A 27,831-nucleotide genomic window follows, 5' to 3' on the forward strand; every position below is an offset into this window, starting at 1 on the left:
ACTTGAACTCCACCATGGCTTTCTCAGTTATGTGTTTTAGAGCAGCAATTCACACTTTTTTTTTTTTATCATGACCCAGGATAGTTGAATTTTATATGTGTGTACTCAGCATCCCTGAAATTTGATGGAACCTCCAACCTTTGGGAGCAAGAAAGCTCTTACAGTCATTTGTTAGAGCCATAGTTACTTGACACATCAGCTAAGTTCTCTGTGGACTTTGCTAAATAAAGATCAATGATAGGCTATGCTCTCTTGTTAGCCTTTCATTTCTCATTTAAGAAAGTAGAAGCCAATGCAGTTAAGCCATGAGTAGGCAAAGTACTCTAATGCTATCTGAATAATCTGCTGTAATTTAAAAGATGCTTCACAAACATTGGCAGTTAATCGGTACCACATCACTTTTGATAAGTCTTGATACATACAGCTATGAGAATCCAGTGCAGCTATGAGAAGTTGCTTTACCTGTTTTGTTTTCCATTTAGTCACTTGATTTTTGTCCCTCTCAGGGATCAATTTAGAAGCCCTTTGGAAGTGTTTCAGTCTTTTAGTCATCACTTTCCTATCTTACCATTCCCTGTTTGCAGTCCCTCATTCTGGAGTAATAGTAATACTTGCAGTTGCAGTCACACAGGATGAGTAAGTGTAGAGATGGAATGTAAGCCTGGTGTCTATAGGTGGCATTGGATACTGGAGATTTGTTAGGAGAGTTGATTTCAGGTACCCTTACCACACATAGATAAGTTATATAAGTAGATTGTAGGATTATTTCAATCTATAACTATATCTAACCATCAAGGTGTATACATTTAAATACATTTAACTTTAGCTTGTCCATGTAGCCAACTATTATCTTTCTGTTTGTTTCTCTCTCTCTCTCTTTTAAAGATTTATTTATTTATTTATACAAGAACTGGGGTACAGGCCAGAGGCACAGGAGGGTGAGAGGATTCACCAGAGACAGAGCAGGAAACAGAACAGGCAGACTGACTGAAATACACTGCTGAGGGGAACAGTGGGCGTGACAGGAGAGGTCTGCGGTGCCATGTGTGACCGTCACCGGCTGGCCGGGATCGAACCAGCACTGCAGAGGCTGTGGACAGCTTCACAGCGCTGCGCTCAAACGCCTGCGCCAGTAGGGGAGGCCCTCTATTTGTTTCTCTTAAAATGGCAGCTTACAGCTCTAATAAAGATAAGGTAATTGTGTTTCAGAGGGCAATAAGCTTACTTAAAAATAACAATATAATGTAACGAATAGCAGAGATTGACAGAGCTGCGAAAATAGTCTTCATGCCCAAACAGCAGGCTGCTATAGGCTGGGGATAAAGAAAATAATGCTTGCGCAGTACTCTACTCTTCACATCACATCTTGGAGTGTTATATAACAGAATGAATAACTATTCTCATTTATGGAGTGCTTCCAGGGTTATTCCCATTTTATATATGGGTAAACCAAGAGTTAGAGAGTTTGAGTAACCTTCCCAAAGTAACACAGCAAAAGAAAGGACAGAGTCAGGAGTCAAGTTTAAGGGGGTTAAGCTTAAAAGTCTGTTTTCCTAAAGGTCTACTTTAAAAATAACCACCCCAGACACCGCTAAGACACACAGATGAAACAAAGCAAATCATCCCCTTAATAGAACCTGGTAGGACTTAAAGTTTATTGTGGTTTCTCTGGGTTGTGGGATTACGGATGATATTTCTTTTATTTGTAGTGATTTTCAGTTTATCTTATTCAGACCTTTTTAGTTACAAGTGATAGAAATTGAACTTGATCTAACGTAAAGAAAGGGCATTTATTCAATTTTATAACTGGCATGTCCAAAGATTGCTCCAGCTTCAGGTAAGTTTGGATCCAAGGACACAGATGATGTCACCATGTCTTTGATCTCTATCTCTTGTCTCTGGCTTTATTGTTAGGTGAATGGTATAAGTGCACATGACTGCATATAAAAACTGCATATGCTTCTTAAAGCTTAGTGCTTTTTTTCTAGAAAAAGTTCAGGGTAGAGTCCAATTATCCCAGATTGGATCACATGTCCATAGCTGGCAGGTGACCAGCAGAAATAAATATTCCGATGGGTGCACGTGGGTTTCAGACCTGTATGTGTGCAAATCTCATAGCTAGGGAAGGTTTTTATAGATGGATGGCAGATGGCTTCCCCCAACGATGGAATTTTGAGCAGATACTCATATCCACTGCGCTGCATATTCCATTATCTTATAGTGAACACATTTTGAAATCAGAATGATATATTTTTAAAAAAGAACATTTATCAATTATTTGTTATGTGCCAGGCATTTAACTTGATGTTTTCATGACTTATTTCTCTACCTGACACATAGGAAGTACTCAGTAAACTCTTGAATGGTTGAATAAATTAAATAGTTATCATGTTTTAATATTTGTCAGGATAGCTCATATTTTACAGCTAATGGAAGTTTAGGTTAAGTAAGTTGCCCATGTTCACTGAACTTTTTTGATGAGAATAGAAGTGAATGTGAATCTATTTCAAAGCCAGTGTGTGCTTAATTCTTTTCATCATCATGAGTATCTTGTGCCATCTCAGTTCTCAGTTTCCCTCCAAGGAATGAGAGGGTACTGGAGGTAGCTATTCCTCCTGCTGGCTGCTCAGAGAGATTGCTTGTCCTCTGTCCCCCATCTCCCCTGTCCCTGGCCATGCCAGCTAACTCTTCCCACTGGAAAGTAGGAGAGATAGACAGCTTCTAAATTGCCTTTCATCTACTTTCTATATTCCTCGGGGACAGGAAAAGGCATTGGAGGCTTATGGGTAGGGAAGGTCACAGAGAGGTTAAGTAACTTGCCCTAAGTCACACGGCCAGTGAGTGGGAGAGCCAGGCATCAAACCTAGGAAATGTGACTCTAGAACAGGATCTCTTTAACCCTAGACCTTTTGACATTTGGGGCCAGGAACTCTGTTATGTGAGGTTGTGCTGTACATTGTAGCCTTTATAGCATGTTTTTCCCCACTAGATGCCAGTCGCCCCAGTTGAGAATTACTTCTAAAAGTTTTGCTCCTAACCATTTTGCACTGCCCCCCACCCCGCACCCTTTGTTTAAGATTACTTTTAGCCAAGAGGGCTTGCCAATAATTCTCTTTAACATCTTCATGACCCACATAAAAGCAACAATAACTGGCCTTTTCATTTCTATTATGCCAACTGCTGTATGTTCTCTGCACTGTAGCCAGTGGTCTTCCAGAAAGGAAATAAGATCATGTCACTCTCCTGCTTGCTTTCCTCCAGTAGCTTCCCACTGCACTTAGAACAAAATGTAGACTCCTATGTGGCTGACAGGGCCCTTCCTGCCTGGGCCTGCCAAACACCCAGCCTGCTTCCAGGTGAGTCGCTCATCATCCTTGGTCACACTGGCTGCTCTCGCTTCCTTTAATGGACCAAGCATGTTAGAAGTTTGCCCCAGGCAGGCACAGGGGGTGACTATTGGCCAGAGAGAGGAGTTGCTGGTGCCTGGCTCTAACTTTGCCCTGATTGATATCAAAAAAGATCATTTTCTGTCTAGGGTCAAAACCTCTCCTGAAATTGATTCTCAGAAAATTGGACTGCCTGGGAAAGCCTCCGGTGAGGCTTGCAGGGAAAGAGCAGAGCTGTTAGGGTCATTTGGTGTGATGCTTTGTCTCTCTTTCCGAGAAGGAAAGGGATTTACTTCTGTGTAACTGAGCAATTTTTCTTTTTGAGGTTACTTCTGTTTCCAAACATATGAAAGCCATATAGCTACATTTATTTCAAACTGGAATGGAAAACGTAAGAACCACTTTTTTCTGTAATGATCCTCAAATGTTTTCTTCTGGCACAAAGGGCATGTTTTCACCATCCTATAAAAACCAACATACAAGCAGTCTATCATACAAAAAAAGCCACTCTTAAAGAATTAAGATGGCAGCAGGCTGGGGAGAGAACCAGGAAGCTGGCATTAGGCAAGGTCCACACTTCATCTCTTTTGATTTCAATGATCTTCCCCTAAGTAGATGTGATACTTCTGTTCCTTTTAATGTGCAGTGAGGCTCAGAGAGATACTCAGGGTCACTTGACTGAAGAGTACAGCCAGCTTGGTCTGACCTCATAGCCCACTTCTCTTGCCCAGCCTCATTCAGAAGTTTCTCTCCATATCCCACCCCTGGTGACCCCATCCACAGTCACTCCCAATGTGCTGTGGTACCACCTTGATGCAGAGGCTTCTTGGATCATTATCAGGTCTTGGTTTGCAAGTAACAGCAACCAACTTCAGCTGACTCAAACAAGAAGGGGATTAATTAGAAGACCAAGTGGGAGCTTGCAGGGTTAAAGAAGCAGGGTGGGAAGTATGGCAAAGCAGGCAGCTCCAGGTGGCAGTGTCTCAGTGGCAGGAACTGGTCAGCTCTCTGACCTGGATACGACGCCAGAATCTCTGTTGTCAGCCTTTTGGTTGCTGCTCACCTGCATAAACAGGGACATCTCAGTCTAGCTTGGGTCATGTGGCTGTGCTTTGGTAGGAGAGGGCAGTACCTCTGGTTCTAGAGCCTTCCCCACCTTTCCGTAGACTGGATTCAAGGTTCCAAAAAAGATGCTACTACCAAAGGAGGAGTGAGTGCTGGGCAGCAAAAATACCAGTGTCTACTGTACATTCCAACACATTCTCCTGAGTGGCTTTTATCTGCTTGCTGTTACATGTCTCTACCTGGATGTTCACCCTCAAACTTGGGGTGCCCTTCTCTGATCTACTTTTCCTTTTGACTTTTCCTCTCTGTTAGCAAAACAGGCATTCTTCAGGCACCAGATTAGAAGCTTGAAGTTGGTCCTGTTTATCACCTCTCCCTTTGCACACCCACTATCCTCCCTCTGGTACCTTCAACTCTATGGTCATAATCCAAGGACCTGTTTGGGTTCAGTTTTGTTCTGTTTCTTTGTTTTGCTTCTCTATATTCCACATATGAGTGAAATCATCCCAGTATTTGTCCTTCTTCCTTTTTTTTTAAAAAAGATTTATTTATTTATGCATACAAGAATTGGGACACAGACCAGAGGTGCAGGGGGTGAGAGGATTCACCAGAGACAGTGGGAAGCAGAACAGGCAGACTGACTGAAATACACTGCTGAGGGGAGCAGCGGGCGAGTCAGGAGAGGTCGGCTGCACCATGAGGGTAGCTCCCTGGCCGGCTAGGGATTGAACTAGTGCTGCAGAGTCTGCAGACACAATGCTGTGCTTAACCCTTTGTACCACCAATGAGGCCCTTTCTTTCTCCTTCTGACTTATTTCAGTTAGCATAATCTCCTCCAGTTCCTTCCATGTTGTTGCAAGAGTTCATCTCTACATCTGAGTGGTAGTCCCTCATGTGTAAATGCCACATTTTCTTGATTTACTCGTCTGTCCTTGGGCACTTAGGATGTTTCCATAGCTTGGTTATTTTAAGTGGTGCTGCAGTGAACATGCATTCTTTGGATAAACATCAAGGGGTAGAATTGCTGGATCATATGGTAGATCTATTTTGAGAAATTTCTGTACTATTTTTCATAGAGGCTGGACCAGTCTACACTCCTCCCAATAGTATACCAGGGTCCCCTTTTCTCCACACTCTCACCAACATTTATTGTTTCTGGTCTTTTTGATATGGGCCATTCTTACTGGAGTGAGGTGGTATCTCATTTTAGTTTTGATTTGTATTTCCCTGATGATCAATGATGTTGAATGTTTTTTTATGTGCCTGTTAGCCATCTGTATGTCTTCTCTGGGGAAGTATCTACTTAGTTCTTCTGCCCATTTCTTGATTTATTATTATTATTTTTGAATTCTATCAATTCTTTGTAGCTTTTGACTATTAGCTCTTTGTTAGATGTATGATATACAGATATTTTCTCCCATTGGTGGGATGTCTTTTCATTTTAATAGCCATTTCATTCACTGTGTAGAAGCTTTTTAGTTCGATGTAGTCCCATTGTTTATTTTTTGCTTCCTATTTTCATTACCGTTGGAGGCAAGTTCCCAAAACAGAATCTAATTCTCAACCCTAGCGCCATGCTATTGTCTGAGCCAGGTAGTCTTTAGAACATTGAAGGCCCCACCCGATATGACACCAGAATCAGTCACCATCCTGGTTTTGACTTCCTTTTACACATCCCATATTCTGGTCTAACTTGGCTTAATAAAATTGTGAAATAAATAAGCATGACTGTTCTGAGTATTTGTCACTCTTATTTCTCCTAATATTTCATTATGAAAAATTTCAAGCATATGGAAAAGTTAAATTAATTATAAGGTAACTTCTCATACTCAGCATTTAGATTTTACAATTTACATTTTGTTAAAATTGTCCTATCACTTCTCTACCCATGTATTCACCCTTCTATCCTCTTGTCCTTCCCCCCACCCCATCTTAGTTTTTTTTTTTAAGATTTATTTATTTATGCATACAAGAGCTGGGGTACAGGCCAGAGATGCAGCATGTGTGTGTGTGAGAGGATTCACCAGAGACAGAGTAGGGAGCAGAACAGGCAGATTGACTGAAGTACACTGGGAGAGGAGCAGCGGGCGAGACAGGAGAGGTCTGCTGCGCCACGTGGGTTGCTCCCTGGCTGGCCGGGGATCGAACTCATGCTGCAGAGGCTGTGAACTGCTTCATAATGTGGTGTTTAACCCCTTGTGTCACCAGGGAGGCTCCCATCTTAGTTTTTTTGATGCACATTAAATTACAGACACTGGTACACATCACCCAAAGCACTTTATGTGCCTTTCTTTCTTTCTTTCTTTCTTTCTTTCTTTCTTTCTTTCTTTCTTTCTTTCTTTCTTTCTTTCTTTCTTTCTTTCTTTCTTTCTTTCTTTCTTTCTTTCTTTCTTTCTTTCTTTCTTTCTTTCTTTCTTTCTTTCTTTCTTTCTTTCTTTCTTCTTTCTTTCTTTCTTTCTTTCTTTCTTTCTTCTTTCTTTCTTTCTTTCTTTCTTCTTTCTTTCTTTTCTTCTTTCTTTCTTTCTTTCTTTCTTTCTTTCTTTCTTTCTTTCTTCTTTCTTTCTTTCTTCTTTCTTTCTTTCTTTCTTTCTTTCATTTATTTATACAAGCACTGGGTACAGTCAGAAGTGTGGGAGGGTGAGAGAATTCACCAGAGCCAGAGCGGGGAACAGAACAGGCATACCAACAAAATACACTGCTGAGAGGAGCAGCGGGTGCGGCAGGAGAGGTCTGCGCACCATGTGGGACCCTCGCTGGCAGCTGGGGATTGAACTGGTGCTGCAGAGGCTGTGGGCAGCTTCGCAACCCAGTGCCCAAATGCTGTGCCACCAGGGGAGGCCCTATGTACATTTCTTTCTCCTGGTTCTGTCCTCAACTTTCTAAAATCTTTAACATTTATCTCAGATTCTACCCAGATCCTTACCTGCGCCTTTCTGCCTCTCTGACATTTTGTCTCCTGTTGTTCTCCAAGCACTTGTGTTTTTAGGGGGCTTATTATTGTCCTCAGGGGACCCAAAAATTAGTTCTTGCAGGGAGGTGAGAAAAACTTTAAATATAAAGCACTGATACTCATATACCACGTGAGCAGGTGTGCACTAGATCTGTAATATTAACATTTTATGGGGGACAATCTGGAAAAAAAAAGTCTAAAAACACTCCTTGGGGAGGTGATCATGAATAAAGTAGAGATATATATTTTTTTTGGACCTATTTCCTGCATGGTCCTTTGTAGCTAATTTTTTATTTTACCAAATATAACTTCACAGGCATCTTTGATCCTTAGGGACAGACCTCCGTCTATGATTTTTACACAGCAGGGGCTCGATAGAGGACTGTGTCCAGCGTGTGATGATGGAAGGTAGTAGGGGGTAAAGAGTAAAATGGAGGTGACTAGAAAGCCTGAGGAACTTATATTGAAAGTGGTAGGAGTCCAGATAAGTTTGGTGGCATTGGCACAGAAGACCCAAGCTGTGGGTGAGCTAACAAATGATCCCAGTGCATCTGGAGCCTATAGATGTTACCTTCTGGTAAGGATTGCAGTGTGGGATAAAGTTAAGGATCTTGAGGTGGAGCCATTATCCAGGTAGATGCTAAGTGCAAACACAAGCAACCTTATAAGAAAGAACCAGAGGACTATTTGAGACATGCAGAGGAGGAGGCCAAGCAAAGATGGAACATAGAGGGATTTGGAAATGCTGGCCTTAAAGGCTGGAGTGATATGGCCACGGACCATGGAATTCCCACAGCCTCCTGCAGCTGGAAGGGGCATGGAATGGACTCTCTCCTAGAGTCGCTGGTGGGAGCAGGCCTTTACTGACATCTAGGTTTTGACCCAGTGGTAGTGATTTGGATACCTGGTCTTGAGAACTGTGGGCAAATCATATCTATTGTTTTAAGCCTCCGGTTTGTGGTAGTTTGTTAGAGAAGCTGCTGGGAACAAATACAGAAGGGAATGCAAAAAAGGACACACTAGGACTGATATGCAGGGTGAAGAAGATTGTGCATCCAAGGTGCAAACCCAGTTTGTCTGAGGAAGAAGGTACTTGTGTGAAGACCGGCTCACTGGGGAGCTTGGAGAGGAGCAGGTTAGCAGCAGCAGTTGTGAAGATTGGTATGGATGTGTTTGAAGCGATCTGGACATATTGGGCCCACCCGAGTATAGTTAAAGAATGGGTCAGTCAGTCCAGAAGCAGCAGGTGAGGGTGGCTGAGTGTGCAAGTGCTCACCAAGGTTCATTCTCTTCTGCTCTGCTAGCACACTCTTGGGGAATATGGGGGGACCTGGAATTGAAGCAGCGGTGAATTACAGGGTGACAACATTGAAGTTTGGTTCTGCAGAATCCAGGTCTGAAAGGGATGATGTGACGGGGGCAGGGGATGGACGGTATTGGCCCCATGGTCTGAAAGTGCTGGAGCGATGGGCAGGGTATCTAATCTTCCTTCTTTTCCTTGTTTCTTTGCAGCTTCAGCCTGAAGCCAGTAAAACCTCTGAGAACCTCCTTTCCCCATCATCTCAGCTGTCTCCCCGCCAAAGCTTTGTGCAAAGCCACTTTCAAGCACAGTATAGGTAAGAATATAGGTAAGAATGGGATGTCACCTAAGAGTTAAGCAAACTTCTGTGCTGGTAACTGGCCTCCCATTGCCAGGTCTACCCTGCGATTACTTATGAATCCCAAATTAACCACGCACTCCTCTTGTCTCTGATCTACAGTGTTTCTCCTTTGGGCCTTCCTTTCCCCTTGCAGAGAGGGTGATGTGAGGGTGGTTCTATAGAGTAGGCCTGTGGGGCCAGGACCCCACCAACAGACAATCATTGAGAAGCTGGTGGGACCCTTCCTGTTTGTTCCTTATAGCCAGAGAGCTTAGGTTAATGTGTTTTTTAAAAAGATTTATTTATTCATACAAGAACTGGGGTACAGGCCAGAGGTGTGTGTGTGTGGGGGGATGAGAGAATTCACCAGAGACAGAGTGAGGAACAGAACAGGCAGACTAACTAAAATACACTGCTGAGGGGAGCAGTGGGCGAGCCAGGAGAGGTCTGCCCCACCAGGTGGATTGCTCCCTGGCCAGGGATGGAACTCGTGCTGCAGTGGCTGCAGATAGCCTTATAGGTTGCGCCTTAACCCCTTGTGCCACCAGGGAGGCCCCTAATGTGTTATTTTGGGTTCAAGATTTCCCAGCATGATAAGGATATAAAATAATATGTAGTTATATAGCCTTTGATTTTAGAAAGTGTAAATTCTCTTCAGGCTTTATATATGACAGTTCAGAGATTCATATAAGGCAGAGTATTTTCAGGTATGTTTTAGTGAAAAGTCTTATTGTAGTGAGAGGTCCAGAAGGGAGGACCCCCCCTTCTCCCCACAACAGGGGTTTCTTGATGAGCTCTGAAGGTTGAATAGGCTAGGATTGAATTGGTGGGAATTTACTCAACAAGATTGAACTCCACATAAAGGTGGGAACAAGCACAATGGTCAAGATGTAGGGGGAGATGATGGTGACCGAGAACTCCCTCTGCATGACATGCTTGTGCATATATATTTTAGCTTCATCCTTCCAAGAACCCCAGGAGATATATCTTATAATTGGGGAGGTTGGGTTTTTTTTGAAAGGACATATGGAGAGTGGCAGAACCAGGATTTGACCTTTGATAGATCTCTGAAGCCCAAGTCCTCCTTCTGGTTCCTTTGTCCATCTTTGGTTGCTTGTCCATCTCACCTGTTCTTTTCTTCTGGTTGTCTGTTGCTACCTCAGTTGCCTAGAAACCCTGCCCTCTTGAAATATTTTTCTTCTGGTTGTTACATTAAATCATTTTCAAAGGTGCCTTCCTCTGAATCTTTTGCATACTATTGCCTTTCCTTTGCTCTGCTGTGTTTTCATGGGTCTCCTGTTGTTGCTTTTTTTCCTTTTATTCATATCACACAAAGTAATAATTCTTTAGTCTTACAGAATTCACTTACAGCCGTTGGATTCCATGCTTTTCAGGGATTTATGTTCTTTATATTTGGAACAGAGGACATCATTTAAATGTGTCCAGAAACTGTTCCGATTTAGGCTTTACATCATGTTCTATGATTGCCAATAAGATAAATTGAATGTGGTCACTGCCTTTGAAGTGATTATTTATTTAGGAAGACCACATAATCTGTGAAATACTTATAGTTGCTTTCCACTAGAGCAGAGAATCCATAGCACTTGAGAATTCTCTCACTTTCTGCCCCCCCAGAGAGGGAACCCTCAGGGACCATGGATGACTGCTGGAATGACCATGGGCACTCCACTCTTGTCTTGATTGCTTGGTATATTAAGCAATTAAAATTTCATTGTTGGGGCCTCCCCGGTGGCGCAGCGGTTGAGCGCTGGGTTGCGAAGCTGCCCGCGGCCTCTGCAGCACCGGTTCGATCCCCTGCTGCTCCCCGGCCACCGGAGGAGGGTCCCACATGGCGCGCAGACCTCTCCTGACTCACTCTCCTCTCCCCTCAGCAGTGTATTTCAGTCTGTCTGCCTGTTCTGTTCCCAGCTCTGTCTCTGGTAAATCCGCTCACCCCCTACACCTCTGGCCTGTACCCTGGTTCTTGTACGCATAAATAAATACATCTTTAAAAAAAAATTTCATTGTTGTACTTGAAGAAAGGTCCACTTACTTCCTGAAAACTGTGGTGATGGGGATCTTCATAGAGAAAGCCTAGATTTTGTGATTGACAATCTTTTGTAGACGTGAAAGCTACTTGTAGGGCATCTGTCTTATATTCAGGTGCCCAAAGAAGGGGCTACTGGAACAAAAGTGAGTCAGAGGAAAAGAGGAGCACAGGAGGAAGATGAAGAACCTCCATCTAGAAGTAGGGAAAGAGGAGTCTAAGGTGAGGGCATGTTAGGGAGCAGGGAAGGGGCACCAATAATTGCTGTTACTCATTGGCACCTTTTATAATAAATGCAGTTATTTCACTGTTTACTTCCTTTTTTTTTTTTAAAGATTTATTTGTTTATGCACACAAGAGATGGGGTACAGGCCAGAGATGTGGGGGTTGAGAGGATTCACCAGAGACAGAGTGGAGGAACAGAACAGGCAGATTGACTGAAGTACACTGCTGAGGGGAGCAGTGGGTGAGACAGGAGAGGTCTGCTGCGCCATGTGGGTACCTCCCTGGCCGGCCAGGGATCAAACTCGTGCTGCAGAGGCTGCAGTTTGCTTCATAGTGCAGTGCTTAACCCCTTGCGTCACCAGGGAGGCCCCTTACTTCCTTTTCTACCCTCTCCTTCTCTTGTTTACATATACTTTCTTCATTCCCTGCTCTCAAATATTTCCAGTGTTTACATTGGGGAGCATGCCTCCTTGTCCATGGGAGAGACATAGTAACCAAATATACCCATTTGTTTTTCCAGATTTTTAAAAAATTGGATTTATTATTTTGAAATAACATTGGCCTACAGCCCTATATGGTTCAGAGGAACAAGTTCCCGTGTTCTCTAGATATTTTATTCGTGCCTACTGTGTGCCAGGCTCTTTTCTGCGTGCTGGTGACTGAACTGTGAACAAGACCCAGTGCCTAGTCTCATGGTACTCATGCTGTCGGGAGGGTGATGTATCAGACACACGTCAATAAACAACTTGCAGAGAGATAAGTGAGGTGATGAGGTGTAACTTGGGAGGTGGGGAGATAGCCAACCTTAGATAAGGTGGTCAGGGGAGGCTTCCTTTCAGAGAGGACATTTGAGCTGAGATCTGAGTGAAGAGTCAGCCATTTGAATTCAGGCATTCCAGGCAGGGAAACAGCAGAGGCAAAGGGTGAATAATTTTTGTAATTTTAGGACAGAAAGGTCCAGGTAGCTGCCCAAAAGTGAGGGCTGGAAGGTAAGCCTGGAGAGTGGATGGGCACCTAGTAGTGCAGATGTCCAGTCCCAGCGTGGATTTTGGTCTCCAGGGCACCGGAAGTCACTGCAAAGTTTAAAGCAGGGTGTGGTCTAGTTGTCATTTTAAGAGATTACGCCAGTTGTTATCGTTATCGACCATGCAGGGGAGGCAAGACTGGAAGCAGGAGCAGCAGCTGATGTTATACTTGCTAACCATTTAAGGGTATGGGGTGGAGAGACAGATGAAATCTAGGGTGACTCCTGGGTTTTGATATATTCATGCTCGCTTAAAGACAGCGATGGGTGGTGGTGGGTGATTTTATTGTGCAAGCATCGTTGAGTGTAATTGCACAGTCCTAGATGGTACTGTCCACTCCATACGTTGGCTGTGTGCTACAGCCAACTCTCACTTAGCAACTGCAACAGTAGTTATATAACTGGCTAGTGCTCTGAAGGAAAGCTTGGGTTCTTTGAAGTGCAGGTGTTCCAGGTGTGTTACAGGTGTGAAAGAGGAAAGAGTCTGATTTCCCTTTACTCTCCACTCCACCCCTGCATGCTCACAGCACTCTGACACCACATGAGTGGGTGTTTTTCCCACCGCCAGTGGTTCTGCAGTGCTCTGTGGACACCAAATGAGTGTCGTGCAATCTAACTCAGCTCTGAGTCTCTACCTGGAGTCAGCACAGACCCCACAGGTCAAGGGTTCATCCTCCCCAGACACCTGTTGCAAGCCCTTGTGCAGCTGACTAGCTGTAAACTGGGGGTTCCCAGACACCTCCTTCAAGTTTGATAATTTCTAGTGTTTCCCCTCAGAGCGCTGGAAAACATCTTAGTTACTAGATTGCTCATGTTGTGGAAAAAAAACAATTAATGATGAACTTGATGTCCTTTCTTCAGGAGAAAGCAATGCATGGTTTGGGGGAGCCCAGTGTCTCACAAGCAGGGAGCGCACTTCCTAAGGGATTTTGGGTAAGAGCAGGCTTTATGAGTGTTAGAAGAGGCAACATGGAATAATCACATGAGGGGATAAGAGGTCAGGAGTTTCCTCACATTGTTGCTGGGTGCTATTTTGGGGGCAGGAGAGCTGGCTGAGCTGAGCTGCAGGATGGTGATTGGTGTGTGTTAGATTTTCTTGACAGGAAGCTATTTCCCCTAAGTGCAGGATGACTTAGATTTAGGTTTGTGATGTGGGCCATCTGGGTCTGGATATGTGACTTAGCTTTATCACCAGCTTTTTAAATTTTTTAAATTTTTTAATTTTTTTAAAGATTTACAGGATGGGGACTTGTGCATACAAGAGCTGGGGCACAGGTCAGAGGTGCAGGGGATGAGAGGATTCACCAGAGACAGAGTGGGGAACAGAATAGGCAGACCGACTGAAGTACACTGCTGAGGGGAGCAGTGGGTGAGACAGGAAAGGTCTGCTTCGCCATGTGGGTTGCTTCCTGGCCGGCCAGGAATCAAACATGTGCTGCAGAGGCTGCAAATTGCTTCACAGTGCGGTGCTTAACCCCTTGCTTATTTTAACCCTAGCTTATTTTAAAAGGATCCAACTCAGGTCCAGCCAGATGGGAGAAATGCAGAGGGCAAGGTATGTGGGGAAGAACATGGAGCCCCCATCCTCTCCAGGAGCATCACCCTCCTAGAACCTTTGGGTGTTTACTAGTCTGGAGCCATCCTCTGCAGGGGCCTTTATAGCGGTGTTACTGCAGAGGCAGGATTGAGCACATCATTGGCTCTTGGTTGTTAACTCAACCTCTAGCCTGCCTCCCCTCCTGGGTGAAGGAGTGAGGCTGAAAGAGGCAACCCTGGAATCACAAGTCCCCATCTTGTGTTATCTAGGGGCCTTCCCAAAATCACCCCAATGACATGAACTCAGGTGTGATCACATGGAGCCTCATCATGAATTACAAATGATGCTTTCACTTTTATCACTCTCATGACTTTGGAAATTCCAAAGATCTTCAGAGCTCTGTGTCAGAAACAGGGAAAAAGACCAAATATATATTTCTTATTATAAATCACGAGATGCTTGACTCTTGTGATGGGTGAGTCAGGGGAGGCTTCCTGAGGAAGTGACATTTGAGATGATCAGATATTAAGGACTACCGTGCCCTTTGGGTAGATTACTGTAGGTTGATGAGTAAGAAGGTGCTCATGCTATAAAAAGGACAGGTGACTGTTAAAAATACCTGCTTTGTGCCTTATGGTCTACTCTAAAGAAAAGTAGACTTAGGGATGTCCATCTAGGCTAGGGCTTTTGAGATCTGAGAAGTGATTTTTCTGTAGCGGTCAACGGGGCAGCTTAGGCTGGTCCTGCTGCTCTCCATTCTTCCAGAACCCTCCCCACTGGGACGGGCAGGACTGGGGTGGAGCCTTGTTCTGATATCAGCCTTTATGAAATAGAAAGATGAATGTGCACTTCAGGGTTAACTCAGAGGCCCCACCCACTGAGGTTCTCCCTCTGCCCCCATTTTTAAAAGGGCTTGGCTTTTGATTTTGAGTGGAGGCGAGAAAGAGAATAGTATTAGAGTGCAGGAGGTCGGGGCTAGAGGAAGAATAATTAGTTATTCTATATGATTAGCACCACAGCCTAAAATACCTGTAATAACCAAGGATGCTGGTGTTTTGTCTAGAGGAAGCAGTGTGTGAGACCTCCCTGGTGGCTCAAAGGGCTAAGTCTCAGCACTGTGAAGCTATCTGCAGCCACTGCAGCATGAGTTCCATCCCTTGCCAGGGAGCTGACCCACATGGCACAGCAGACCTCTGCTGGCTTGCCTGCTGCTCCCCTCAGCTGTGTATTTCAGTCAGTCTGCCTGTTCTGTTCCCTACTCTGTCTCTGGTGAATCCTCTCACCCCCTGCATCTCAGGCCTACACCCCAGTTTTTGTATGCAAAAATAAATCTTTTAAAAAAAATAGAGGAGGCAGTGTGTGTGTATGTTTATTCACAGAAAGTTTAATCTGGTTCCCATTATACGCAGAGTACACTTTTGAAGGCTTTCTCAGAGAGGTCTCAGAGGGGACGTCTCGATTAAGGGTTACCATAATGGTCGCTCCTGGTGGAGACATCAGTGCCACCATTCAATGGGAAGGTGAAGCTGGTCAGCTTTGAGGTGTGAGGTGTGCATTGGGAAAAGGGATGAGAGGTAAAACCTGTGGTGCCAAAGTCTGGGGCTTACTTTGGGGCATTTGTATCTGCGAGGAGGTCCGGGCCAGGGGTTCAGCAGCAGTAACCAGGGTGACTTGGTAACCGAAGCTCTTGGACAACGAAGACCTTGGGAGATGGCGAGTGAATGTTGAAGGGCAGTGGGTGACTTTCTGTCCCCACATACCTAGGGACAGACCCATGAGTGCCCCACCCATGAGTGGGGGAGATGGTGACGCAAGGACCGCTCAGACCATATTTGGGTTATTTGCTGCAGCTGCTAACATCCTGATCTCTGTAACAGTAATGCTGCCCCTCTTCTGGATCTGTTGATCTCACTCTGTCCTTCTTTCTTAGCCTTTGAAAAGAAGGTGTATTTCACATCCTCTCTGTACTTTATTATGAAAACAATGTGTTTATTTTTTCCCTTTTTTATCCCATTGGGGAAACACCTCCTATGTATGTCACCACACCACCCCCACCACCAGAGCATCCAAGTCCTTTACTGTAGACCTTTTGACCCCTCCCCATTATGGCCCCTGCCTTCACCCCTCGCTGCTCCCCCTCTGGTAGCCTCCATTTGGAGTCAGATTTCTAGGGTTTGTTTTGATTTAGTTTTGTAGTTTGTTTTATTTCTCTATATTCCACATACAAGTGAAACCACCCAGTATATTTCTTTCTCCTTCTGACATACTTCGCTCAGCATATCCCCCTCCAGCCCCACTATGTTGTTGGGGGAAAAAAAAAAATAAAGCTGATAGGGTGAAAAAAAAAAAAAGAAAATGGCAAGGGTTCACCTTTTGTAATAGCTGAGTGATACTCTATCATGTATAGATCCCGCATCTTCTTCATCCACTCCTCTGTCCTTGGGACAGTGTGTTTTCTTTATTCGTTAAATATAAAATGAGATGATTCCATGTTTTTTCTGCCCCGCCCTTGCTCCCCAACAGAGGCACGTGGCCCACTAGAAAGGTGGTAGCCTTGTGTCAATTTAATGTGATGCAATTTTAAAAGAGAAATAAATGCAGCCTAGCTGAGTATTAGGCTAGAAAAATAAATGAGTACATCAAAGAAAAATATTTCTTTTCATTTGTTTGCTTAAATGCAAAGCAGGGATTTGGAAATTTCCTGACAAAATACATCCTCAGGCCTGTGCTATGTGAAGGTACCTGATAGGATGAAGGTGGGGAAGAGTTGGAAGAGAAATGGGGTGGCAGAGGAGACGCCACACACGTCAGATCCCCAGGCAGACTGGAGCTCACTGTCTCATATACTTTTTTTTTTTTTAAACTAAAACATCACTGTGATTTTTCTCCTAAAGGGAATTTTAGCAGAGGCATTTAGAATGATCGGTGATTCCTGGGGTCTGTTTGAAATCTGAAGTCATAGTGGGTGTTCTGTTAACTTGCATCTGAGAGAACCATGAACAGATCACTTAGGGGCGCCTTAGGCAGCATCCTGAGAACCTCAGTTTTCTTGTTTGTCCCTGGTTGATCAGAAAGCCATTCAAGCAGGACACGCCCTCCCGAGAGACTCAGGAAACCTGGTTCTGATAGCAGCTCCAGCTTCACTGCTGACTTTCCCTGGTGCTGTCTGGTGGTGAGAGGATGGGTGTCATTGGTATTGTTCCCCACCCCCAAGGGAGTGAATGGGGCATCCCCAGATCTCTTACATCTTGAAAAAATAGGGTGTGTATTATACAATGAAGGAACTAAAATTGGAGTACCCACGTAGGATATAAAAGGAGTGCTTTACTTTCAGAGATATTTGCTAAAGTAAGGGAGTGTTAAATTTAGAAGAGTTTCTAGAATGTGAGTAAACTATATGTCTATCTGTTCTGAAACAATTGGTGCCTTACTCACTTCCTCACTTGTACTGGAGACTCTATAAATGACGATGAGTGTAGACTTTGGAGCCTGAGCCTGCCTGGCTCTGCCACTTAGAAGCTGTGCATTCTTGACCAAGTTACTTTCTTTCTTGTTTTGGTTTTCTTCTCTGTAAAATTGGGTTGATTCTGATTATATTGGGTAGCAAATGACTTAATATATATATAATGCCCAGTTCTATGTCCAGTTTTTTTTTAAGATTTATTTTTATTTATGCATACAAGAACTGGGGTACAGGCCAGAGGTGTGGGGGGTGAGAGGATTCACCAGACAGAGTGGGGAACAGAACAGGCAGACTGACTGAAACACACTGCTGAGGGGAGCAGCGGGCGAGACAGGAGAGGTCTGCTGTGCCATGTGGGTTAGCAACCTGGCCAGGGATGGAATTCATGGCTGGTAATAGCTTGATAGTGCTGAGATTTTTAACCCCTGTGCCCCCAGGGGGGCCCTTTATGTCCAGTTCTTAGAAATGCTTAGTAATATTACCTGTTACTGTTAGCTGCCATTTTTCTGAGCTTTGTTTTTTCAGTACAATAGGGAAGTTGGGCAATGTCAATCAATGCCTGGGCTATACCTGAATGGCACCTGTTTTTTTTTCCTTTTTTTTTACTATCAATACCTGCACCTCTTCTCATGCCCCTCAAACAGAATCTTGGGGAGTGTGGTGAGGGGTGAGTTGGGGATAATGCTTAGACATCTACATTTAAAAAAAAAAGCTTCCCGTGGGATTCTGGGGTAGAGAGGGAACCTGAACCAGGGTAATAGATGGTCCTGAGATCTCTTCCAGTTTGAAAGTTGGCACTCTATGCTTCTGTTTGGAGGGGTTAGTATTTCCTTCCCCATACCGAATGCACTAATATGAGCGATTAACTGCTTTTTTTTTCTTTTAAAAGAATTGAGGTGACAGTCATATAACGTAGACTTACTCATTTTAAAGTGTATGATTCAGCGGCACGCACACTCAGTGCACAGCTACCACCTTTTTCTAGCTCCTAAACATTTCTGTTACCCCAAAAGATTGTGCCCACAATCAGCCCCCAATTTCTCTCTCTCCCAGCACCCCTCAACCACCAATTTGCTTTCTGTCTCATGGCTTTGCCCGATCTGGATATTGCATATAAACGGAATCTGAAACTATGTGGCCTTTTGTGTTTGTTTCTTACTTAGCTTAGTGTTTTTGAGGTTCACCCATGTTTGTAGCCTGTAGAGGACTTCCTCCTTTTGGCTGAATAATATTCCATCATGTAATTACAGAGTAATTCCATATTTAACTGCTTGGGGATCCACCAAATGTACTACATTGTGTTTACTCATTTACCCACTGGTGGATATTTGGGCTGTTTTCACCCACTGGCTGTTGCAAATAATGCTGCTCCAAATATTTGTCTACAAGTATTTGCTTGAATACCTGTTTTCAGGTTTTTTAAATTAAATTTGTTTATTTTCTTAACTCGTAAATTTTTGGACTATATATGCAGGTGTCCCATGCAATAGCATTTTTAAAAAAAGATTTATTTATGTATATAAGAACTGGGATATAAGCCAGAGATGTGGAGGGTGAAAGGATTCACCAGAGACAGAGTGGGGAGCAGAACAGGCGTATCTACTGAGATATACTGCTGAGGGGAGCAGCGGGCAAGACAGGAGAGGTCTGCTGCACCAGGGTCACCTCCCTGGCCAGGGATTGAACTCGTGCTGCAGTGGCTGTGGAGGGCTTCACAGGTTGCATCTTAACCCTTGTGCCGCCAAGGAGGCTCACAATAACATTTTTATATTGAAACTTTTTAAGAGCTCATCCAATTGTTTCAGTGTGATTAAACTTTAAGATCTCTCCTTTGCCCTCACAGATCTTCCTTGACCTGTCCTCACTGCCTGAAACAGAGCAACACCTTTGATCCCTTCCTGTGTGTGTCACTTCCTATCCCCTTGCGCCAGACAAGGTATGTGAGTGTCGCGCCCGGAGAACTTGCTTCCATCCTCATTCCTTACTGGGGAGCTCCTTACCCTGTGTCTGCTATTTTTTCTTATAAATAATGCTGTTGTCTTTCCAGGCTTTGGCCTATTTGGAAGCTGGCCTGGGCCAATCCGTATCACTTGGTCAGACAGGGGTAGGATGGAGAAAATCTGTCACTGACTCTTCCTTGCTTTGTCTCCAAATCTTTTTTTCCTTTGGAAAGATGTAGGGAAAAGATATTCTTAAGGAGAAAAAAAAAAAAAAACTGTTGGAGGAGATGAGAAATAAGAGAAAAGGGTATAAGATTGGCTAAGAGGGTGGCAGGATTTGACTCTAGAATGAAGAGGTACATCGTGAAGGCTTTGCAGAAGCCCAGGACTTAACAGTAAGGCAACTGACCAATGTCGCCATCATAGCATTTTAGTGAGCTCCTGTTTGGATGCCTGCACTGGCATTGAGGTGGCAGTATTTCTTCTTGCATTCAACAGCTCTATAAATATCATTTCTCTCACCCTCTGCTTGTTGAAATCCCCCTATCTTTATTTAGCATGTAATGACATGACATCTTCATTAAGCCTTTCCTGGCAACTGAATCCCCTTCCTGCTCTGAATTCTGTATTGCTAATCATCTATGCCACAATATAACAGAGGCTTATATGCTTATCAGTGATACTATCAGATGATGTCTGCTGATGTGACCTCAGATTTCTAGTCTGATGCTATATAGCACAGTGGTCACGACCACTGACACTGGAGCCAAATGGTCCAGGTTCAAATCCTGTCTCTACCAATTAATTACCTGTATGAATTAGGTGTAGAACTGGAGAACCAGGAGCTAGAATAGTAATGCTGGTGGGCATAGCAGGAAGTGGAGCTAGAGAGGTTGGGGGGCAGGAGTGCTGTGTACACTAAAAGGAAAATTTCAATATGAAAAGCTTATTGAATCATATGGAAGAAGCTCAACTGCTTTATTTTTCAAACTTTGAAGTTTGTTTTTGCTTAAGATGATCTATTTATCAAACAGAACCCTGTGATCCATTCTTAATCAAATAGGATTTATTTTTAACTCTGAAAAAGCAGTCTTAGCAATCCCCTTTGGAGATTTGGCTCTCCACTGCCACCTGGTGACAGCATACCTGAAGTGCAGTGACCCAACCGAAAAACTAAGGTTAGCCTAAGCGCTGAACTAACCCAAATGAAATGGTATTGCCACAATTCATGTCAGTCCTTTAAGGGTTTGGCCTCCTTCCTATTTTCCAGATTCTTGAGCGTCACCTTGGTCTTCCCTTCTAAGAGCCAGAGGTTCCTGAGGGTTGGCCTGGCGGTGCCGATCCTCAGCACAGTGGCAGCCCTGAGGAAGATGGTGGCAGAGGAAGGCGGTGCCCCTACGGATGAGGTGTGACAGAATTGCACCGGGGTCTGGTCACTGGGTGACAGAATGCTAACTGGGCTAGCTGTCTGGGCTGATTAGGCTAATTTCTGGTTCCAAGGTGACTCGAGGGTGACTCATGAGTTTCTACTCGATTAGTAGTCCCTGGTGTCTGTGATGTCTGGGTCTTGACCACTCCCTGCATTTATAGAAACCAGAAAAGGACACCACCACTGTCTTCCAAGAAGGTGATTAGGATCATGATCACCATAATTTCAACAATAGCTAGCCCTCAGTCATACTGGGTGCAGGCTGTAAACTTTATATTCATTGCTAGTGTAATACTCATAAACATCCTGTCAAGTAGGTATAATAGTTATCTCTCTTTACTGTGAGCAAAGAAGAGGCACTGAGAGGTTAACTGACCTACTCAAGGTCACACAGCTGGTAATTGGCTTAGCCAGGAATTGATATGGATGTTTTGACTTCAGAGTCTGAGCCACTACTGTATGTCTTCCCTCCTGAGAATATAAACTAGGATACTGAATGGACAACAAATGAAAGTATCAAGGGAATCGAAGATTTGTAAGAAGGGACGATTTGAGGGAGACAGAGATGGATATGATGTACTTATTTTATTTTATTTTTTAAAGAGGCATGTATTATTTATTTGTTTGTTTGTTTATACAAGCACTGGGTACAGTCAGAAGCACTGGAGGGTGAGAGAATCCACCAGAGCCAGAGTAGGGAGCAGAGCAGGCAGAAGGACCAAAGTACACTGCTGAGGGGAGCAGCGGGCGGTGGGAGAGGTCTGCATGCCATGTGGGACCCTCCTCCGGCGGCCGGGGAGCAGCCGGGGATCAAACCGGCGCCGCAGAGGCCGCGGGCAGCTTCTCAACCCAGCGCTCAACTGCTGCGCCACCGGGGAGGCCCAGAGATGGATATGATGTACTTTTATTGGGTGACCTCGGTGAGAAGCAATGTGGCATAATGGGAAAGGTTTGGATTAGGGTTCTGATTGTCAATCAGTCACTTTCTAGTTTTCTAATGTTGGTCAAAGAAATTTGTTCTGTTTCTTTAACTGTAAAATGGAGATTTTATACTTCCTTGGTGATCTTTTGGGATTTTTTTCAAATTAAAAAATATTTTAACATTTTCTGTTAAGGAATAACATGCATATAATAAGTACACATATCTTGAGGTTATAGTTTGTTGGATTTTTTTTTTTAAAGATTCTTTTTTTTATTTAATTTTTTTTTTTTAAAGATTTATTTATTTATTTTATACAAGCACTGTGTACAGTCAGAAGCGCGGGAGGGTGAGAGAATTCACCAGAGCCAGAGCGGGGAGCAGAGCAGGCAGAAGGACCAAAGTACACTGCTGAGGGGAGCAGCGGGCAGCAGGAGAGGTCTGCACGCCATGTGGGACCCTCCTCTGGTGGCCGGGGAGCAGCCGGGGATCGAACCGGTGCTGCAGAGGCTGCGGGCAGCTTCGCAACCCAGCGCTCAACCGCTGCGCCACCAGGGAGGCCCAGTTTGTTGGATTTTTACATGTGCATCCACCTGTGTCATTACCACAATTACTGAGCCTTTCTATCACCTCAGTGGGCTCCCCCCTGCCCCAACCAATCAGTCCCTCTGATCTCTATCACCATTTTTATAAGGCTCTCAAATGGGAAAAAAAAAATGTGTATCGTGTCTTGCAAATTCTAAAGGACTTTATGTGGACCTTTGGAGAGAGAGAGAGAGAGAGAAAGAGAGAAGGACAGTGGGTGAGAGTCTTGGAAAAAATAGCAGAAGAGCGAAAGGAGGAGGTCTGAGAGGTGTAGAGTCTGCATAATTAAGAAAGTAAAACCACTGTCAGGAATTTGAGAAGCGTGATAGGTTAGGAGATAGGAATCACTTGGAATTCCTACCTGTAGGGGTGGGTGCTTTGAATGGAACTTAAAATCTATTTTGATGTTTTGTTTTAACTGGCAAGTTTGTCCCGTTTATATTGTCTATAATCATGGATATACATGGATTCATTTCTAGCATTTATGCTTTCTTTTTGTACTGATTTTCCTTTGTTTCTTTGTTCCCTTTACTGCTTCTTTTGGATTGAGCAGTTTCTCTTGTTTGATCTCTTTGGTTTAGAACACGTACATTTAGTTATTTATTTACTTTTAAAATGATATTGGCTTTTTATTTTTTTTTATTTATTTATTTATTTATTTTTTTTTATAGAGGCATGTTTTCTTTCTTTCTTTCTTTCTTTCTTGTTTATACATGCACTGGGTACAGTCAGAAGCGCGGGAGGGTGAGAGAATTCACCAGAGCCAGAGCGGGGAGAGAGCAGGCAGAAGGACCGAAGTACACTGCTGAGGGGAGCAGCGGGCGGCAGGAGAGGTCTGCGCGCCATGCGGGACCCTCCTCCGGTGGCCGGGAAGCAGCCGGGGATCGAACCGGCGTCGCAGAGGCCGCGGGCAGCTTCTCAACCCAGCGCTCAACCGCTGCACCACCGGGGAGGCCCGATATTGGCTTTTTAAAAGATTTATTTTATTTGTACAAGAACTGGGGTACAGGCCAGAGCTTGCTTGGGAGGGTGAGAGAATTCACCAGAGACAGAGTGGGAAACAGAACAGGCAGGTGGACCAAAAACACTGCTGAGGGGAGCAGTGGGTGAGACAGGAGAGGTCTGCCACGCCGTGTGGGTAGCTCCCTGACCAGCCGGGAATCAAACCCATGCTGCAGAGGCTGCAGACAGCTTCACAGTGCTGCGCTCAACCTGCTGCACCACCGGGGAGGCCCAGAACATGTAGATTTATATACTTTTAGTGATTATCATTAAAAAGTCAACATAGATAATTAGCAAAGTCTTCTGTCAGTCTTCACAGATAACACAAGCATCTCTATGCTTTCATTTCTCTTTTGATTTAGATATTGTAGATGGATGTTGTACTTTAATCCCTCTTCTCCATTCTCCCTGCTGTGGTAGCAGTAATAGTTGTCAGTATAGATTTATAGAGTCAATGCATGTTTATATGTACCAATGTTTACCATTTTCTATGCTTCATCATTTTGCCTTACAACTCAGGTTTTCCTTCTGGACTCAATTTGTTTGTTTTTTAATCCTGAAATGTGTCTTTTACAAGAGACTTTCCCAGCCAGCATTGCTTATGTGGGTTCCGTATGCTGAGAGGTTGATTCCCTCAAAGGGCTGTTACACTGAAGGCGACATAGCTGGGTCTAGAGCAGTCAGGGCCCTCTAGGCAGCCAGCTCTCCCCCTTCACTGAAAGACCAATTTCTTCTGACGCCCTCCTCAGTATCTCATGAAAATACTTTCCATGTATGACATACTATGAAAAAAGATGACAATAATATTTTAGAAGTTCTTTTCAGTGGAGATCTGTGTCCATGTTAAACTCTCTCATGTTTTATTTGTAGAGAGCTTAATTCTCATTTTTGTATGGTAGCTCAGCTGAGTATATAAATCTTTAGATTTTTAATTTTATTGCCCCAATCCTTCCCTCAGCACATTGCTACTCTAATGCTGTATTTGAGATGTCTGTGATCAACCTAATTATTATACCTACTGTGTTCTATTACTAAAAATAAGTAGCACTTATCACTTAAGAGCAAAGTAAGGGTAAAAGAGAGGTTTAAGACTCTAGTTACTTTTAGATTTCTTAAGTGTTAAATTCCTTTTGAGAAATCAAGAGGGAAAATGATCCTTCTCATTCCAGGTGATTTTGGTTGAACTACATCCCAGTGGATTCCAGAGGTCTTTCTTTGATGAGGAAGACTTGAACACTATTGCCGAGGGAGATAACGTGTATGCCTTTCAAGCTCCTCCACAACTTGGCCAGGAGACACTCTCAGGTACTGTAGTGCTTTGCATAATTTTATGTGGGTACTGGGATTTATCAGTTTGAGAGGGTATTCATCGGACACTGAGGGATAAGACATTTATTTTCAGTACTCGGAACTCTCAAGCTTGTTTTCTCCAATATTTGGTATACAGATGGTTGATTATTAAAAATTATTCAATAAATACAGGGGTTCTTAAAACCTTAGTGAGGATGAATCACCTGGAGAATTTGTTAAAGGATAGTCCAATACCTGCGCTTCCACAATGCTAAAGATGCTTACCTTCTCTGTGCACTCCTCATGTTGATATTCTAAGTTGGGCATGGGGGGGCTACTCTGTGGCTCTGATCAAGGCCTACAAGCAACCAAAATCACCTGGAGTATTTTTCAGGTTGGCTTTGAGACGTGGTTTTTGTTTTTTTTTTGTTTTTTTTTTTTCCAAGATTTATTTATTTATGCATACAAGAGCTGGGGTGCAGGCCAGAGATGCAGGGGGTGAGAGGATTCACCAGAGATAGAGTGGGGAGCAGAACAGGAGGATCTACTGAAATACACTGCTGAGGGGAGCAGTGGGTGAGTCAGGAGAGGTCTGCTGCACCATATGGGTCACTTCCCTGGCCGGGGATTGAACTCATGCTGCAGTGGCTGCGGATAGCTTCATAGGCTGCGTCTTAATGCCTTGCGCCACCAGGGAGGCTCTGGCTTTAAGAAGTGTTAATTAAAATCCCTGCCCTTATTTTGAAGTTAAATTGTTGCAGTGTCTCCCAATGGTGGGTTAGTAGGTGCTCCAAGAGAAAGAGTAGGCCAGAGAAGCCAGGGCTCTGACCCAGGGAAGGGGCTCCTTTAAATGTTCAAATGTAATTCTCTCCCTCCAGCTCGTGCATCTGGTCTGTCTGTGTCCCCACGCTTGGCTGCCCGTGAGGGTCAGCGATTGCCCCTGTCTGCCTGTAGTGAGAACAAGGTGCTAATCCTCTTCTGTAACTTGATGGGGTCAGGGCAGCAGGCTAGCAGGTATGTTTAACTTTATGCTCTTTATACATGATGTCTGGGATTTGTATGTACTTGGAATTCTGTCTAGAATAATTCTAAGTTGATAAAATTAAACAGTATCAAGTTTAATCATCTAGGAATAGGGAAGAGGGTATTCTGAGCAAGACAATCAGAAATAATTGCCTTAAGCAGATGGCTGATATCTTCCTTAACAATTAAGCATGGGAGATATTCCTATTAATTTCAGGATTAATTATTGCCCTCATCACTATTATACTGTATTGTAAGGCCAGGGCGGTACAGTAATACAAGGAAAAGAAACTGACCATGAGAAAAGAGGAGATAAAATTACCACTATTTGCAGATTATATTGAGATCTTTCCAAAGAATTAAGAATTGGAATGTGATTATTACTATTGAGAATTTAGGATTGTGACTGATTACATAACAAATATAAAAAAAAGATAATTTTCTTATATAGTCCCAATAAAATGCTTAAAAGATATAACTTCTACCAAAAATTTTAGATTGATAAAATGTCTCTAAGATTAATCTGCAATAATAAACTTATAATAGGCAGAAAATACTGAGAGGGATAAAGGAAGAAGAGGGATGGCTCCAATGAACCAGGATAGTCTTAATTATTAAAACAGAGGAATATATACTTAAATCAATGAAACATAATAGGTCAAATTATATTTAAGTATTATGTGATAAAAGTTGTATTTTATATTAGTACTAAGTTAATGAATTAATCAGTAAGTAAGACTGGGTCAACTGATTTCTTTTCATTTTCTCTATCAACTTTTTATTCCCACCATAAATTCACATGCTTAAATTTCAGATTGATTAGGGAGGTAAATATAGAAAAGGAAGCCATAAAATTTCCTGGATAATGTAGGGGAATATTTGTGTCTTAGGGGTAAAGGACTAGTTTAACACTTTAGGCAGAAGACTATAAAGAAAAAAGTTATGTCTTCAATACACTGAATATTTTAAACTACACACAAATTTGAAAGGCAAAGCACAAATAAGGAAAAATATTTATATCATGTGACAGGTGAAGGATGGGTATCCAACATTTAAAACCTTGTTCTCAATTAGTGAGGGAAACATTCTTTAGTAAAATGGTTCACAGAAGAAACATAAGCACAGGAAGAAATATTCAACCTCACTAGTAGAAGCAATTCTGATTGTAATAGTGAGATGCAATTCTAAACCTTATAGATTGTGAAAGGACTTTAAAAAATCACTGACACTACCTCTGGACAAATGTTAAGGGATTGGGGCATAGGCTCTACAGGTAAATTGGTGTGGCTTTTCTGGTCTCACATTTCCATTTCTGGAGCCTCATCCCAAAGCAACAATTGTGATGGGCATTCAGAAGTACAGGTACAAGAATACGTGTAGTTCCTGACATAGTCAGCATTGTTTAAATTGAAAAAATGGGAGCAACCTGGGTGCCTGACTGCCGAGGGTAAGGTGCATAACAGTGGACACCTGTGACCCTGCCCGTCCATATTTACCACCTCATTTTTGTGCTGTGTTTTAGCAAAGTGTAGTCAATACTTTCACATTCTTATCCATTGACTTGACACACAACCTGGCTCAGTGTGGCCAGGGAACCTGCAATGGTCAGTGATTTGGCAGTCCCCATGGCAGAGCTGGAGTGGACAGCAACAGCTCATTAGGTTGGGATTTGGAAAACCCTCCCAGTTAAGAGAATATTCCCGGCGCATAAAGCCATCAATGTGTCAACTGGACCATGTCCCCTCTGGGTTTATTTCTGGTTTCCTTTTCTCCGGCTCCAGGTTCTGTAGTTTACTTTCTATTGTGGGGAAGAGTTTCCTGCCGGGTAATCATCTGGAGCCATCTGTTACATTGTAATGTCTGTTTTCGCCTTTGCATCTCTGACCCCTGTTTCTACCCTAACATGCAGTGGGTTCTCTGATGGGCAGTTCTGTGTGGTGCTTGGTGCTTAACTCTTATCCAATGAGTGGAGTGCATGAGTGGAACTAGTGCTCATGACTGATAAATATAACTGGTTTTTCCTTTATGAAATAAATTTCTTTGGATTTTTCAGGTTTGGACCACCTTTTCTGATAAGGGAAGACAGAGCCATCTCCTGGCCCCAGCTCCAGCAATGCATTCTCAGTAAGGTCCGCTATCTCATGAGGAGTGAGGCCTCCATACAGGTCAGTGTGTGTGCATGTGTGTGCGTGCAGGGAGGTGGGTGGGAGTAGGAATCTAGGGGTAGCTCAGGAGAGACAAGAATTTGCTGTTTATGAGAGCCTTCACATTGTCGAAAGCAATGTTGATTTATGTGCTAGGAAGTG

General features: G+C 43.5%; 1 protein-coding gene across 2 annotated transcripts in view; it reads left to right on the top strand.

Moving 5' to 3' along the window:
* The window catches only part of USP43 (ubiquitin specific peptidase 43), a 55,170-nt gene that overhangs the window by 8,637 nt on the left and 18,702 nt on the right, over positions 1-27,831 (top strand). For both annotated transcript variants that reach the window (XM_037494259.2, XM_037494260.2), the window contains exons 3-8: positions 8,914-9,017; positions 19,181-19,273; positions 20,548-20,683; positions 24,382-24,517; positions 25,381-25,516; positions 27,579-27,690. In XM_037494259.2, coding sequence (XP_037350156.1) covers positions 8,914-9,017; positions 19,181-19,273; positions 20,548-20,683; positions 24,382-24,517; positions 25,381-25,516; positions 27,579-27,690 — 717 coding nt within the window. The remainder of the gene's footprint in view (positions 1-8,913; positions 9,018-19,180; positions 19,274-20,547; positions 20,684-24,381; positions 24,518-25,380; positions 25,517-27,578; positions 27,691-27,831) is intronic.

This window comes from Talpa occidentalis, unplaced genomic scaffold (genome assembly GCF_014898055.3).
Source record: "Talpa occidentalis isolate TD23 unplaced genomic scaffold, MPIMG_talOcc4v2.1 talOcc4.7, whole genome shotgun sequence".
Classification (NCBI taxonomy): Eukaryota; Metazoa; Chordata; class Mammalia; order Eulipotyphla; family Talpidae; genus Talpa; species Talpa occidentalis.